Source organism: Eublepharis macularius, chromosome 1 (genome assembly GCF_028583425.1).
Source record: "Eublepharis macularius isolate TG4126 chromosome 1, MPM_Emac_v1.0, whole genome shotgun sequence".
Lineage (NCBI taxonomy): Eukaryota > Metazoa > Chordata > Lepidosauria > Squamata > Eublepharidae > Eublepharis > Eublepharis macularius.
Window position 1 is genome coordinate 124,191,291 of NC_072790.1, and position 12,843 is coordinate 124,204,133.

Here is a 12,843-nt window from a genome sequence, read left to right on the forward strand (position 1 = left end):
AAAAGATTACTTTTTGTGGAGCTTGGCTAGGTACTTTCCAATAAGCTAGGGAAGAGAAGGGATGGGGAGGAGAACCCACAGGGATTTTAGAGGCTAACAAAAGTGAGCCAGAAAAGGAGAGGAAGCAAAAAGTGAGCCAGAAAAGGAGAGGAAGCAGCTAGTCATATGCATAATAATTATTAATGCATGTTCTATTGGATTTAACCTGTCACGAAATGCTTCCCAACTGATATGTTTGACATTTCATTCCATAGTAGTCAAGTTACTCCTTGAGTTAAATATTTGTCCAAACTCATGAACACCTAAGAGAGGTACCCTTACATGTAGTACTGTATATGTGTGTGATTACTCATTTCTTTTCCACGGGCAATGTAGTAGTAGTAGAAGTTGTCATGCTGACCCCAACTGCCCGGGATTAATACATCACGGGATTGATAGGTCTACATTGGAGGTCTACATTCCTCACCAAACAAATTTATATTTCCATCCGTTCTAGAAAATAGAGAGAAACTTATCGAAATCTAAAATCTAAATTTTAAATCTAAAATGCATTAGGTACATTGTTAGAAACAGTAAGAAGGAAGTGATCTGAGAAGATTAAAGCAATTTCCTTGTGTTGATATGTGATAACATTTCCTGCTTGTTGTAGTTTCACATATGCAAGAGAGTGAGAAACTATTTTGACATTAACATGAGTAACCATGCTAATAGCATATTCTGTTAGCTGAATTACAGCACAATGCTGATCAATTAATTGATTCAGCAATACAATAAATAATGTGGACATGAACAGTTTGTACATTCAAACGGTCAACTTCAGCCTTTTTGTCCCTCTGACATTCTGTATCAGCCTTTCATAGAAGTCTGAGGAAAGTTCAAGTTTAGTAGCACCTTAAAAACCAACAAGATTTCCAGGAGTAAAGCTTTCAAGAATCGACACTCCCTTTGTCAGATATCTGATGCTTATGCCCTGGAAATCTTGCTGGTCTTTGGGTATTAGTGGACTTGAATCTTGTTCTACTACTGCGGACCAACATGGCTACCTATCTGAAACTATCTTCATAAAAATCTGAGTTCTTGATTTTAAAGCATGGTATCTTTGTTTGTTACTAGTAAGTGTAAATACATGATACAGTAGTGGCATAAACTTTTGAGAGTTAGTAATTTGCATAGTTTTAGAATCCTAAATAAAAATAGGAAATAAGGATTTCATTCATCCATTTGGATATTTAGTAGGATTTTATATACATTCAGGTGCCATTAAATATCATTCTGACATCTGCAGATTGCACTTTTTCAGAGTTGATTCCTTTGCTTTTCATGTGCAAAATGTTTTCAAGTTGTTGAATTTAATAGACCAGTTGAGCAGTTAATTGCATTAACAATTTAAGAAAATATCCTCAATTCATACTGGTTAGGGTTTGTCCTTTAAAATGTAGTCCATCCTTAATGCAATACAAGACTTTATATATGTCATTGTAGGGCTCATTTGGAGGCAAGCACAGAAAAGTGGAATAAATTGCTGACATCACTGGAAGAGCTTATCAAATGGCTGAATCTGAAAGATGAAGAACTTAAAAAGCAAATGCCTATTGGTGGGGATATACCAGCTTTACAGCAACAGTATGACTACTGTAAGGTGAGTTTTTACCTTTTAATATAGTTTCCATATTAGAAGTAGTTTCTAAACAGACAACATGTGTGTGTGGTATTTGGCTTTTATGCAAACTTTTGTACAGCATGGTTATATCTACTTAGAGATAAGGAAGCAACTGTGAAAATGAATGGACTTCTGTTTTTTTCCTATTCACATGCAAGGAGAGACGTCTGGTATTTATTTAAAATATTATGAGCCTGCCTTTCTCCCAGATAACTGGAAGCACAACAGGCAGTAACAACAGTAACATCAGAACAACAGAATCAAAACAGCAAGCAGAAAAATTAAATAAATTCCAACATTGAGAGTTGTGTCTTTCAAGCAATCTCCCTTAAGGAGCCAAAGACTCTTCTAAAGAATTTTGTTTTATAAGCTCACCAAAGCTGCAAGAGAGACATTCTAATTTTTTCTGGGAGGTTAGTCCACAATATCAGAGCATCCACAGAAACTGCCTGCAATTGGGAAGTGGCAGAATACACCACTTATGGGGGTCAGAACTAGAGATGGGCACGAAAGGGGGGAAAAAACCCTGAGTTTCGTGGTTCATTGCATTCCACAAAACATGAACTTTCACAAAATTGTCTCGTTTCGCAAAACAATTCATTAGGTTCATGCTTTGTCAGATCCCAGGGCCCTACAACAGCCCCCTTCATACCCAGAGATGCCAAACTCGCAGGGAGACTTCAGCAGGCTCCCCTCCCACCACCCTCCAAGTAGCTCTCTTCAGGCTCTCTTTGCTGACTTCCCCCCCCCCCATCCTCCTGGCCTCCTGCTTTCTGCCGCTGCTGGAAGAAAAGGCAAGCGGAGCGGATCTGCTTGAGTTTTCCTCTCTTCAGGTTCTCTTTGCTGATTCTTCCTTATCTGCCTGTCCTCCTGCTGCTCTGACATGCCCTGCTCTCTCGCCTCCAAGTTCTCGAAGGAAAAGCTGAGCAGAGCGGATCCACTCAGGAACCGCTCCGGGGAGCTTGGGGGCGTGTCAGAGCAGCAGGAGTACGGGAGGTAGTGCATCAGGGAAGGGATCCTGAAGCTGGCAAGCAGTGAGCAGTGGCAGAAGGAGCTGCTGAGGCTGCTACCACCGCTGCTACTCCACCATCTCATTTTTAAAAACAGAGAAGGGAAACAGAGAGGGAGTCTCTGACTACAGTTCCCAGGTAAACTTGTGCAGACCCACCACATGTAATTTGTTATTTGTAGCTTTGCTCAGCTCTCAGGTTGGCAAGAAGAGCTGCCTCTCAAGATTATGTGGGCTAAGATTGGGGTTTGCATGGCAACAAAAAGTCTGCAGACATTCTGGGCCTATGTTGCCTAGGGAATCAATGGATTGGTGCCAGCCTGTCTGACATCATAAAGTATTCATAAATCGAACGAATCGGCCTCCAAAGTAGTGGATTTTGTGAAAAACGCAACCCCATTTTCGCGATACACAAATCGGCTTGATTCGTCACAAAATTTGATTCGTATTCCGATTCATGCCCAAGTCTAATCAGAACAATCAAAAGACATTCCTATGTTGTGTGAAGCTGCCACATGCACTCATACCAGAAGAAATAACCCTTCAGGTATGGGAACTCCAGGTTATAAGCAGTTTTACAGTTAAGTGTCAGTACCTTGAACTGGAATCAGAAACCAAGGGGAATCCAATTCAAGTATTGCAAATTATGTGCATTTGTTGTTCCACTCTCTTGTCCTTGCTCCCCATATTTCCACCAGTTGCCAACCACTGGCTGGTAAACCTACTGCAGCTCTTCCTGATATCAGAGAGGTTGAAGCATTTTGTACTACGGCTGCCCTAGCCCTAGGTAATAAATTTGGAATTTGGGGAAATCCATTTTTTCCCTCTGATTTGGTAAAAAAAATTGGATTGACCAAATGTTGGGAAGGGGGTGCACACCCCTAATTGTATATAATGATGCCCATTAATTATGATGTCTGGAGTTTCTGTGTGGATTCTTCTCAGAATGCTGATAACAGTATTTTATATCATTAAGTAAGCTGTGAGATGCTGCCATAACTGCCCTGGATCATTGACTGATGCCATTTGTCCAGTAGTTAAAATAATTTGAGAGGCATATGCATTGGGGATGATCTTAATCACCAACTTTCTTTGACACACATCACAGAGAAATTGGGAGCCCTATTAGAATAAACTTTGACATGGAAAATGAGGTCTGTGCTGTGACCAACAATGCTTTTTACTATCTACATTTGGCCCATATTTTTTCCCTGTTTCAAGATTGCCAATTAGCTATGCTGATCCTTGCAACAGTAACCTTGAAGACTGGTTATTGTAACATGCAGTAACAGAAGCAAGCTGAGGCAAAGGAATGCCTTGTGCTTGTGTTTGGGCACTGCTTGGTTCTATTCTGTGGGGTTTCCCCACTGGCTCAACTCAGTTGCTGGCTGCTGTGAATGACACTAGTTCTTTTGGGCTAAGTTGCAACAGTGTTGTTTGCTTCGGTTTGGTTTAGGTGGCATAGTTGTGATTCTCTGATGTGATGTTGGTCTGGGATTCATTCCTGTGCTTTAATTTGGTTCTGTTGGGCTTTCTCTGGGATGAGCTCAGCTTGCATTTGGGAGTGTGCCTTGGCTGTGACAGATTCTCTGTGTATTTCTACAATAGGAGTCAGCTTTGACTAGGTCTCAATTCAATCCAGGTGAATGCAAACTCAAGACAATGCATCTACTTGGACTGAATTGAGACCTAAGCTTCCAGTCTCATTACCAATGCTGATTTCTTTGCACCTACTCCCCCTCTGCATATCCCACCTAATCCAATCACACCTGCTATTGTCATTCACTGGCTGTTGTCATTTATTTGTTATTAAGCCAAAAAGAGGGGGATAGAGCAGGCAAAGCCCAAGGAACAGCCAAAGAGTTACAATACAAACCCCTGGGTCAAAATCAACAAATCAATGTTATGTCAAGTAATACATTCATTCATGAAAATTGTTTACAACCATATACATAGTCATACATATCATACATTTGAATACATCTATGCCACTATTCAACTGAATTTCAGACCGTGTGAATTCTTAGTCCGTGTGTCAATTTTCCATGTAAATAATTTTGATCTCGCAGTGCATCAAGGTAGAATTATTCACCTTTAAGTATGTAGTTCATCTTTCTTCCAAATTTTTTTTTCTCAGTGCACTGCAAGACACGAAACTCCCGACGTGATTGAAGGGATCGTGTGGAAAATTGTCTTTCCTAAAATAAATCCAATTGCCTGCGGGTAGACACCTTACACACTTCTTTGTGATTACTTGATAAGTAACTCTCATAAATGAGAAGAACACGTGAAAGAGGGGACCTGACTGGTCTCCCCTCCCTCTGCCCAACAAGCCACTTGCAAGAGTCGCTCAGCTTGTTTCACACTGTTTCCTCAGGGGCATTTATGTCTTGTTCTTCTATCCATAAATCCAACGGCAAATCATGAAATCTCAGGTGCTTCTCTCAGCGCACTCACACGCGGTGAAATAACTCCACTTTCCAATATATAACTGTGCTTATATACTGCTCTTTTAGACAGATTAGTGCCATACCCAGAGCAGTGAACAAGTTAGTGTTATTATCCCCACAATACAGCTGGGGAGCTGGGACTGAGAGGAGTGGCTTACCCAAGGGCACCTTCTGAGCTCATGGCAGTAGTGGGATTTGAACCAGTAGAATACTGATTCTCAGCCAAACCACTTAACCACTGTACTACAGACTCACGTTTTAGCTGTATCTGAAAAAGTGAGCTGTGATTCACGAAAGCTCATACCCTACCACAAAATGAGATATATTGTGAGCATTGTGTGTGTTATGTGCTGTCAAGTCGTCTCTGACCTATGGCAACCCTATGAACAAAAGACCTCCAAAACGTTCTCTCTAACAGACCTACTCAGATCCTGCAAACTGGAGGACGTGACTCCTTTTATTGAGTCAAGCCATCTCGTTTTAGGTCTTCCTCTTTTCCTGCTTAATTATTTGTTATTCGTTGGTTGAGCTCAATCAAAATATTAAGCAGGTTGGGTAGTATTATCATCCATTCTTTTGGTCCATTTAACCCTTTTATAATAAAGCAAATGTCCTGGGGTAGAAATAGGAGATGGCTGCAGATGAAGGAGTTATTCATACTGTAATAAAATCAGTACATTCCCTATTTGTATCGTTTATAGTTCCTGTTTACAGAAATCCTAGAGGAGAGGATCACCATCCTTCAGGAAATCAAGGAAGGGAAGGATTTTATTGAGAAGAGTCTGGGGGCTCTGCACAAGCATAAAGAAAAACGTCCAAGAGAAGAAGGAAGAGTCGATCTCCCTTCTGAGCCTCCTCTCAGTTCTGCAGTACAAACCAGAAGACGTAGACTAAGGCGATGCTCTGGTCCACTGGAGCTCAAGAATCATTTTGAGGTGCCTGAGATGGTGACAGAGACGAGAGTGGAAGGAGAACCACAAAAACCTGGAGGAGGGAGTGAAGAGGACATGGGGCCACAAGGAAGTGGAAGAAAATGGAAGGTGGTGATCATCGGGGACTCTTTGCTCAGGAATATGAAACGTCCTGTGTCCAGGCCAGATCCCCTACTCCAAGAGATGTGTTGCTTGCCGGGAGCCAGAATTCAGGATATTACAGACTGACTGCCGAAACTGATCAGACCAACTGATCAGTACCTGTTTGTGCTGGTTCACATGGGAACTAATGACACAGCCGCGAATACCATTGCAAGAATTAAAGAGGACTATGAAGCTCTTGGAAGACAGTTGAAGACAGTGGGGACACAAGTGGTATTATCTTCTATCCCTCCTGTCAAAGGAAGAGGAATGCAAAGGGAGCAGACCATACTCGAAGTGAATCGTTGGCTGAGACGGTGGTGCCAGCAGGAGCGCTTTGGGTTCTGAGACCACGGGATAAGTTTCCTTAGAGAAGGCTATCTAGCACATGATGGGCTTCTCCTATCAAGGTCAGGGAAGAATATGTTTGGAAAGAACCTGGAGAGCTTTATCAGGAGAGCTTTAAACTGTTGCTGCAAGGGGAAGGGGACGATCAACAAGGGGATTTGAATGAAGAAGTGATAACAGCAGGGGCCCACCTGAGTAGGACAGATCAAACAAAGGTACAAGGCTACAAGTGTTTATATACCAATGCCCGAAATATGGGTAATAAGAAGGATGAGCTTGAGCTTCTCTTGCAAACAGAGGGCTACGATATAGTAGGAGTTACTGAGACTTGGTAGGATGATTCCCATGACTGGAATGTGGTGGTGGATGGCTACAAGTTGTTCAAGAAAAACCGGATGGGTAGAAGAGGAGGCGGAGTAGCATTGTATATGAGGAGAGGGCTTGATTGTCAGCAAGTTCTGGAGAATGTGGTTGACACCCCGGTGGAAAGTATATGGGTGGAAATAAGGAAAGGAAGGACAAAGGGCATTGTTGTTGGAATCTGCTACAAACTGCCTGACCAGGGAGAGGAAATGGATGCCGCCCTCCTTGAACAGATTAGTAGAGTATCCAGAAATCAGAACCTTATAATTATGAGTGACTTCAACTTCCCCGATGAGTACTGGGAGACAAGCTCAGCAAAGCGACAAGACTCACGCAACTTCCTGTCCTGCCTGGACAATAACTTCCTTTTTCAAATGGTGGAGGAAGCTACAAGGGGCTTGGCCATACTAGACTTAATATTAACCAACAGGGAAGAATTGGTAGATGGGGTGAAGGTGGTGGGGACCTTAGGGGCAAGTGACCATGTCCTCCTTGAATTCCAGTTGCTGTGGGGGGGCCAAGGAAATTTGTAGCCAGACTCACAGGTTAGATTTTCGTAGGGCCGACTTCAGTGAACTCAGAGGCTTGATGAGAGTCATTCCGTGGGGGAGTGTGCTGGAAGGGAAAGGAGCGAGTGAAGGGTGGGCTCTTCTCAAACATGACCTTTTGCAAGCTCAAGCCCTCACTATTTCAGCAAGACGGAAACATGGTAAGGGCTCCAAGAAACCTATGTGGATGTACAGAGAGCTCCAGAATAAGCTAAGGGAGAAAAAGGAAATGTTCAGGAAACGGAGAGAATGACAGACCTCTAAAGAGGAGTATATGAGGGTTACTAGGTACTGCAGATCAGCCATCAGAGAGGCCAAAGCTCAGTATGAGCTGGGTCTGGCCAGGAGAGCTTGCTACAATAAGAAAAGCTTCTAACAGATATGTGAGAAGCAAACACAAGGTAAAAGAGGCAATTGGACCGCTGTTGGGAGTGGAAGGAGAAACTCTGATGGAGTACAGAGAAAAAGCCAACAGGCTTAATGTCTTTTTTGCCTCTGTTTTCTCCCTGAAGAACTTGAGCCCATCTAGAGATGGTAGTAGACATGACAGGACACCTGGGCGGCTAGTCGACATTGACAGAAAGGTTGTGGAGAGGCACCTGGCTGCACTGGATGAATACAAATCCCCTGGGCCGGATGGTGTGTACCCAAGAGTGCTTAAAAAACTTTCTAGAGAACTCGCAGAGTCTCTGTCCATCATCTTCAAAGCCTCCTGGAGGACTGGGGATGTGCCACAAGATTGGAGAAGAGAGAATGTTATCTCAGTCTTTAAGAAAGGGAAAAAGGATGACCCGGGAAACTACAGGCCGGTCAGTCTGACTTCTGTTGCTGGGAAGATATTAAAGCAGATTTTAAAGGGATTGATCTGTAAGCATCTGAAGGACCACTTAGTGATCCAGGGATGTCAACATGGTTTTGTCCCCAACAGATCTTGTCAGACCAACCTGGTTTCCTTCTTTGATTGAGTGACGAGCTTACTGAATTGTGGGAACTCTGTCAACGTGATTTACCTGGATTTCAGTAAAGCTTTTGATAAGGTTCCCCATGACATTCTAATGAGTAAACTGGAAAACTGTGGACTGGACTATAGGACAGTTCAGTGGATAGGGAACTGGTTAGAGGACCGCACCCAAAGAGTGGTGGTCAATGGTGTTTCATCAGATCGGAGGGAGGTGTCCAGTGGGGTGCCACAAGGCTCGGTTTTGGGCCTGGTACTTTTCTATATTTTTATCAATGATCTGGATGAAGGGGTAAACAAGACTTTAAAAAAACCCTGAGTTTATTTACCTATGCTATTTCTATCCTGTGTATTTTTACTGAATATGTACTTTAATGTCCTGAAGCACATCTTAAATCTTAAAATGTTATTAAAGAGCTTGTATATATTGCTAAAAATTATTGTAATATCCCTCTAATGGTAACAATTCACCCCCCCTCCCCAAAACTCATATCTAAGCCTAACTGAAACAAATGGGAGCTGAAAAAGAACACTTTGAATTTGCCTTTTGTTTTGACTGCCACTGCTAAATGGCTGGTGGGTTTGTTTTTTGGTTTTTTTAGTAAATTCATTTGTCTTCATAAATGAAAGTTCAAAAACACTTACAAGATCCATAACAATGTTTCTTTGTCATCATTACTTGGCCATCTAAAGAAGACTAAAACATCACAGTATTAAATATCTCTCTGCATTTCATGAGGAACTCAAACTGCTGCACTTTGATAACATTATATGTGAAAAATGCTTAGACTGTATAGTGGTTCTACAGAAAGCAACAGATCTCAGTTTTTGTGATGGCATTTAATAAAGGGGCTAGATTTACTTTCCACTCAGTAACGTTCTCGCAATGGGTAGTGTTTTACTCGCTTTAACTATTTCTCATGCCATGTGAAGAAACTTGCTATTGTCTTGGGGGAATGTGTTTTAAAAAGCTTTAATGTTTAAGTTATCATGCTTTTTTAGCTCAGACGGTTGTAAAGCCAGTGGGTCTCATTTAAGAGGTATGATAGTTTTAATAAACACCCATTTTGCAATATACATTATACAAATATTTAGATAGAGGATGAGATTTGAATCACTACTTTCTGACTTTACCTTTTTTATAACAGACAATATTTACTGCCTTAAAGAAACCTGCCAGAGACAAATTAGTATTCCCAGTTGGAATGCTGGAACGCTCTGTGTTGCTGGTGTTGTGTTGAATTATACCTTTTTAGTATACTAATGTTGTAATTACTCTTTTTATAACTAGTCTTTGTTGTGTGGGTTTTGTCAGAATACAACTTCTGTAGTACAATTTCTGTCATGATCAAAACAGACAAAATCAATGACAGAGTCTTCCCTGCATCTTTAAAAGCTAAATTTCAGGCTAGTGGGACATCAGTTTGGATCAAGATTGTACAAGGAGAGGAAGACAGGTGGGTAATCCTTCCATCCCTCCACAGTTTTGCATATCAAAATTGCTCCCATACACTCTTGTTAGCCCAGCTCATATTCCTTGTAAGAAGTGGTTGTGTAGAGAAAACTGTGCAATGAAAAATGATTATATCTCATTTCTGCTGCCAGCATAGCCCTGCTCCGAATTGCAGCCTCATGTTTCTGAAATAATAGCTTTAAAAGACAATGGAAGATACGTGGTTTCCATTTTGTCTTGTTTGATGCTAAAAGGCCAGTTTTTCATATGACTATCGCTAAAAGGGGAATCTATGACTGTCTACATTAACTGCTGTGAAATTTTTACTGTTCAGGCAATAATTATTTATAAATGTGGATATCAAATGGGTCAGATGAACTTTTAAAAATCAAATGTTCAGATTCGGAGGCACAATGTTTGGGGGTATGGGTGATGGAATGAAAAGAGCAAAAAAGAGGGGTGATGAGTATAGTGGCTGATCCAGGTAACACCCCTGCCCACGTCACACAAAATATGTTCCAGGGTAAGCCTCCTAAACAGGACTTCTAACACCATCACAAGGCAGAAAAGGGAGGTATAAATTCTGTTAAGAAACAAAACAAACAAATAAATAAAGTTGTCTCCTATAAAGTGATATTGAATGTTGCTGTTCTTATTAGCCGTAATTATTTTTACAGAGTAACACTACTGCTGCTACTACTACTACTACAACAACAACATTCTGAAGCCAAAGCAGTTTACAGTATACAGAATATAGTATATAGCACTTATTGACAATATCTAAATGTCCTTCTTTATTCAGTACTGATCAACGTATCTAATTTTTAACATGGCCTTGTTTGAGGCCATGTTGAGAAAAGAAAGTTTTTCCTCCAAACTTGAGGGGATCCCCATGTATTCAGAAAGTGGGAGCCCCCAAGGCTATTGAAGCCAGCCCCACCACTCATCTTCTGGCTGGTGGGCCGGACAGGAGTGGGTACAGCAGTATCTCATCCATGAAGTGGCAGTACTCCAACCAGGGGGAGGAGGAGTGAGAGTCACTGGCACCCTCTGCGTGTGAAGCCAGCTTCACCACTCCTCTGTGAGTGGGGAGGAGGAATGGGGCTGTCCCCCACCACCGACATGAAAGCCAGGCAGGCAGTTAGAAGAGGAATGAACAGCAATGGTGGTGTTGCTGCTGATGGGCAACCAATCTGATAAGTTATTGGCTTGATGGCCAAAGCCAGAGAGAGAGAGAGAAGGGTAGGGAAGAGTGAGCAGGGGGTGGAGAAGAAGGCAGAGCCTATATGAAAGAAGGGAAGAGACTGTGTGAGAGAAGGAATGGGGAAGAGAGGAGGAAGCAAAGATGGGGGAATAGGATGCCCCCTCCAAGTTCCTTGTGGATCCCCATTTGTATTTTATAATTCTTCTGTCCACACACTTGGCCCTATTTAATTCCATTGCTTCAAGATACTTCCTGCAACTTCTTACAGTTTTAATTTGTTGTTTTCACTTGAAAATAAGTAATGACAGTGAGTTTTTTAATGTTGTTCATTTAATGGCTCTCTCCTTCTGTTCAGTGTCCCTAGAGTATTGCTTTAAAAGCACTATGCAAATAAGTATAGTGTGATGCAATTTTAGCTTTGTTTGCCTGATGCACTTGTATGCTACCACAATGTGCTTGAGCACTAGAAAAATATATATTCATTTTCTTAATTTGTCCTTAGGTTGTATTATCAGCAGTTATAGTTTCTGTAAAGAAGTTTATATATGGAGACTCTACAGACACAAGGGATAGTAGCACTGAAAAATAGTAGTTATTAATAATCGTGTATTCTTCCAAGTTGTTTGACTTCATAAAGATTTGTCATCTTTCTATCATTAGTGTTACCACTTTATTCCAGGGCAGGTGCTGTCCCCTTCCAGTGATTGCATAGTGTAATTTGGTAATAACCCATTATTCTCTTAGTCTGTTGTAGAGCTGGTTTGTTAGCAAATGTATGAGCTAATATAAATAAAACATAAGCAAAGCATCTATGGGACCATGTGCACAGGTTTAAAAATGTCTGTTGCTTTTTAAAATGCTGTTATGTAGCTTTTCAAGGTATATCTGCCTTTCAGTAAATACAAAAAAAGTAAGTCAGGTTGGTATGAGAGCACAGGAAATAATATGCCACACTTCTTAAACATCAGAATCTGAAGTACAAGTTGAAGTAACATAGGTGGCAAGATTGAAAACAATGCAGAACGCAGTGAAGAATATGAATTAGTCATCCTCTAGGAAACTTTTAGCTCCAATTTTCTTATGTCCCCAGTCTTTTTCAAATGTTATGTTTGGGAGTATCCAGCTGCACCTACTGGTGGAGCATGATACCCACAATCCTCTGGACATGTGAAGTTGCTGTTCTGTGTGAATAGGCACTTGTATATTTTCAGCTTCAGTACACCCTACCAGATACAACTGTTCTGGATGATTCTGGCAGCCCTGATTCAAATACAGGTGTGCACTTAAAAAGACCTAAGCATCTAGTTAGCTTTCCTATATGAAATATTTAATTCCTGGCAAAAGTTACACCACAAATAACATTTTAGGTTCGTTACTGAGTATTGTACCCAAGTAATACAATTACAGAATCTCTGCTTCCATTCTAAGTCTTTATTATTAAAACATGATTAGTCAGCATTCTTAATATTAGTTCAATCAACAGAAAACTATACCATTCATTATAATTACGTAGATCATTAAAGGAGCGCAATTACATGAGTCCTAGAAAAAATCTTACCTGAAGATAAGCAAGTCACAGCAAGTAACCCCTTCTAGGAAGAAGCTTCTGATCAATTCAGGTTATTGGATTTCAAAATAATCTTCTCTAACAATAAGTAACTGTCCCGCTTTAAAAGGGGTCATATTCTAGGCTAACTACTCTTATAACTTCAAACACCAGACAGGTTTATCTTTATTTGAAACATCTTCTTAAAGTATGTAAACTTGTTAGTTCATT

The 12,843-nt window shown here is 41.0% G+C and overlaps 1 protein-coding gene across 4 annotated transcripts in view; it reads left to right on the forward strand.

Moving 5' to 3' along the window:
- The window catches only part of UTRN (utrophin), a 584,696-nt gene that overhangs the window by 349,442 nt on the left and 222,411 nt on the right, over window positions 1–12,843 (forward strand). For all 4 annotated transcript variants that reach the window (XR_008598285.1, XM_054999201.1, XM_054999369.1 and 1 more), the window contains exon 54: window positions 1,483–1,639. Coding sequence is in view for 3 of the 4 variants with exons in the window: in XM_054999201.1 (XP_054855176.1) it covers window positions 1,483–1,639 (157 nt within the window). In the remaining variant the exon portion in view is untranslated. The remainder of the gene's footprint in view (window positions 1–1,482; window positions 1,640–12,843) is intronic.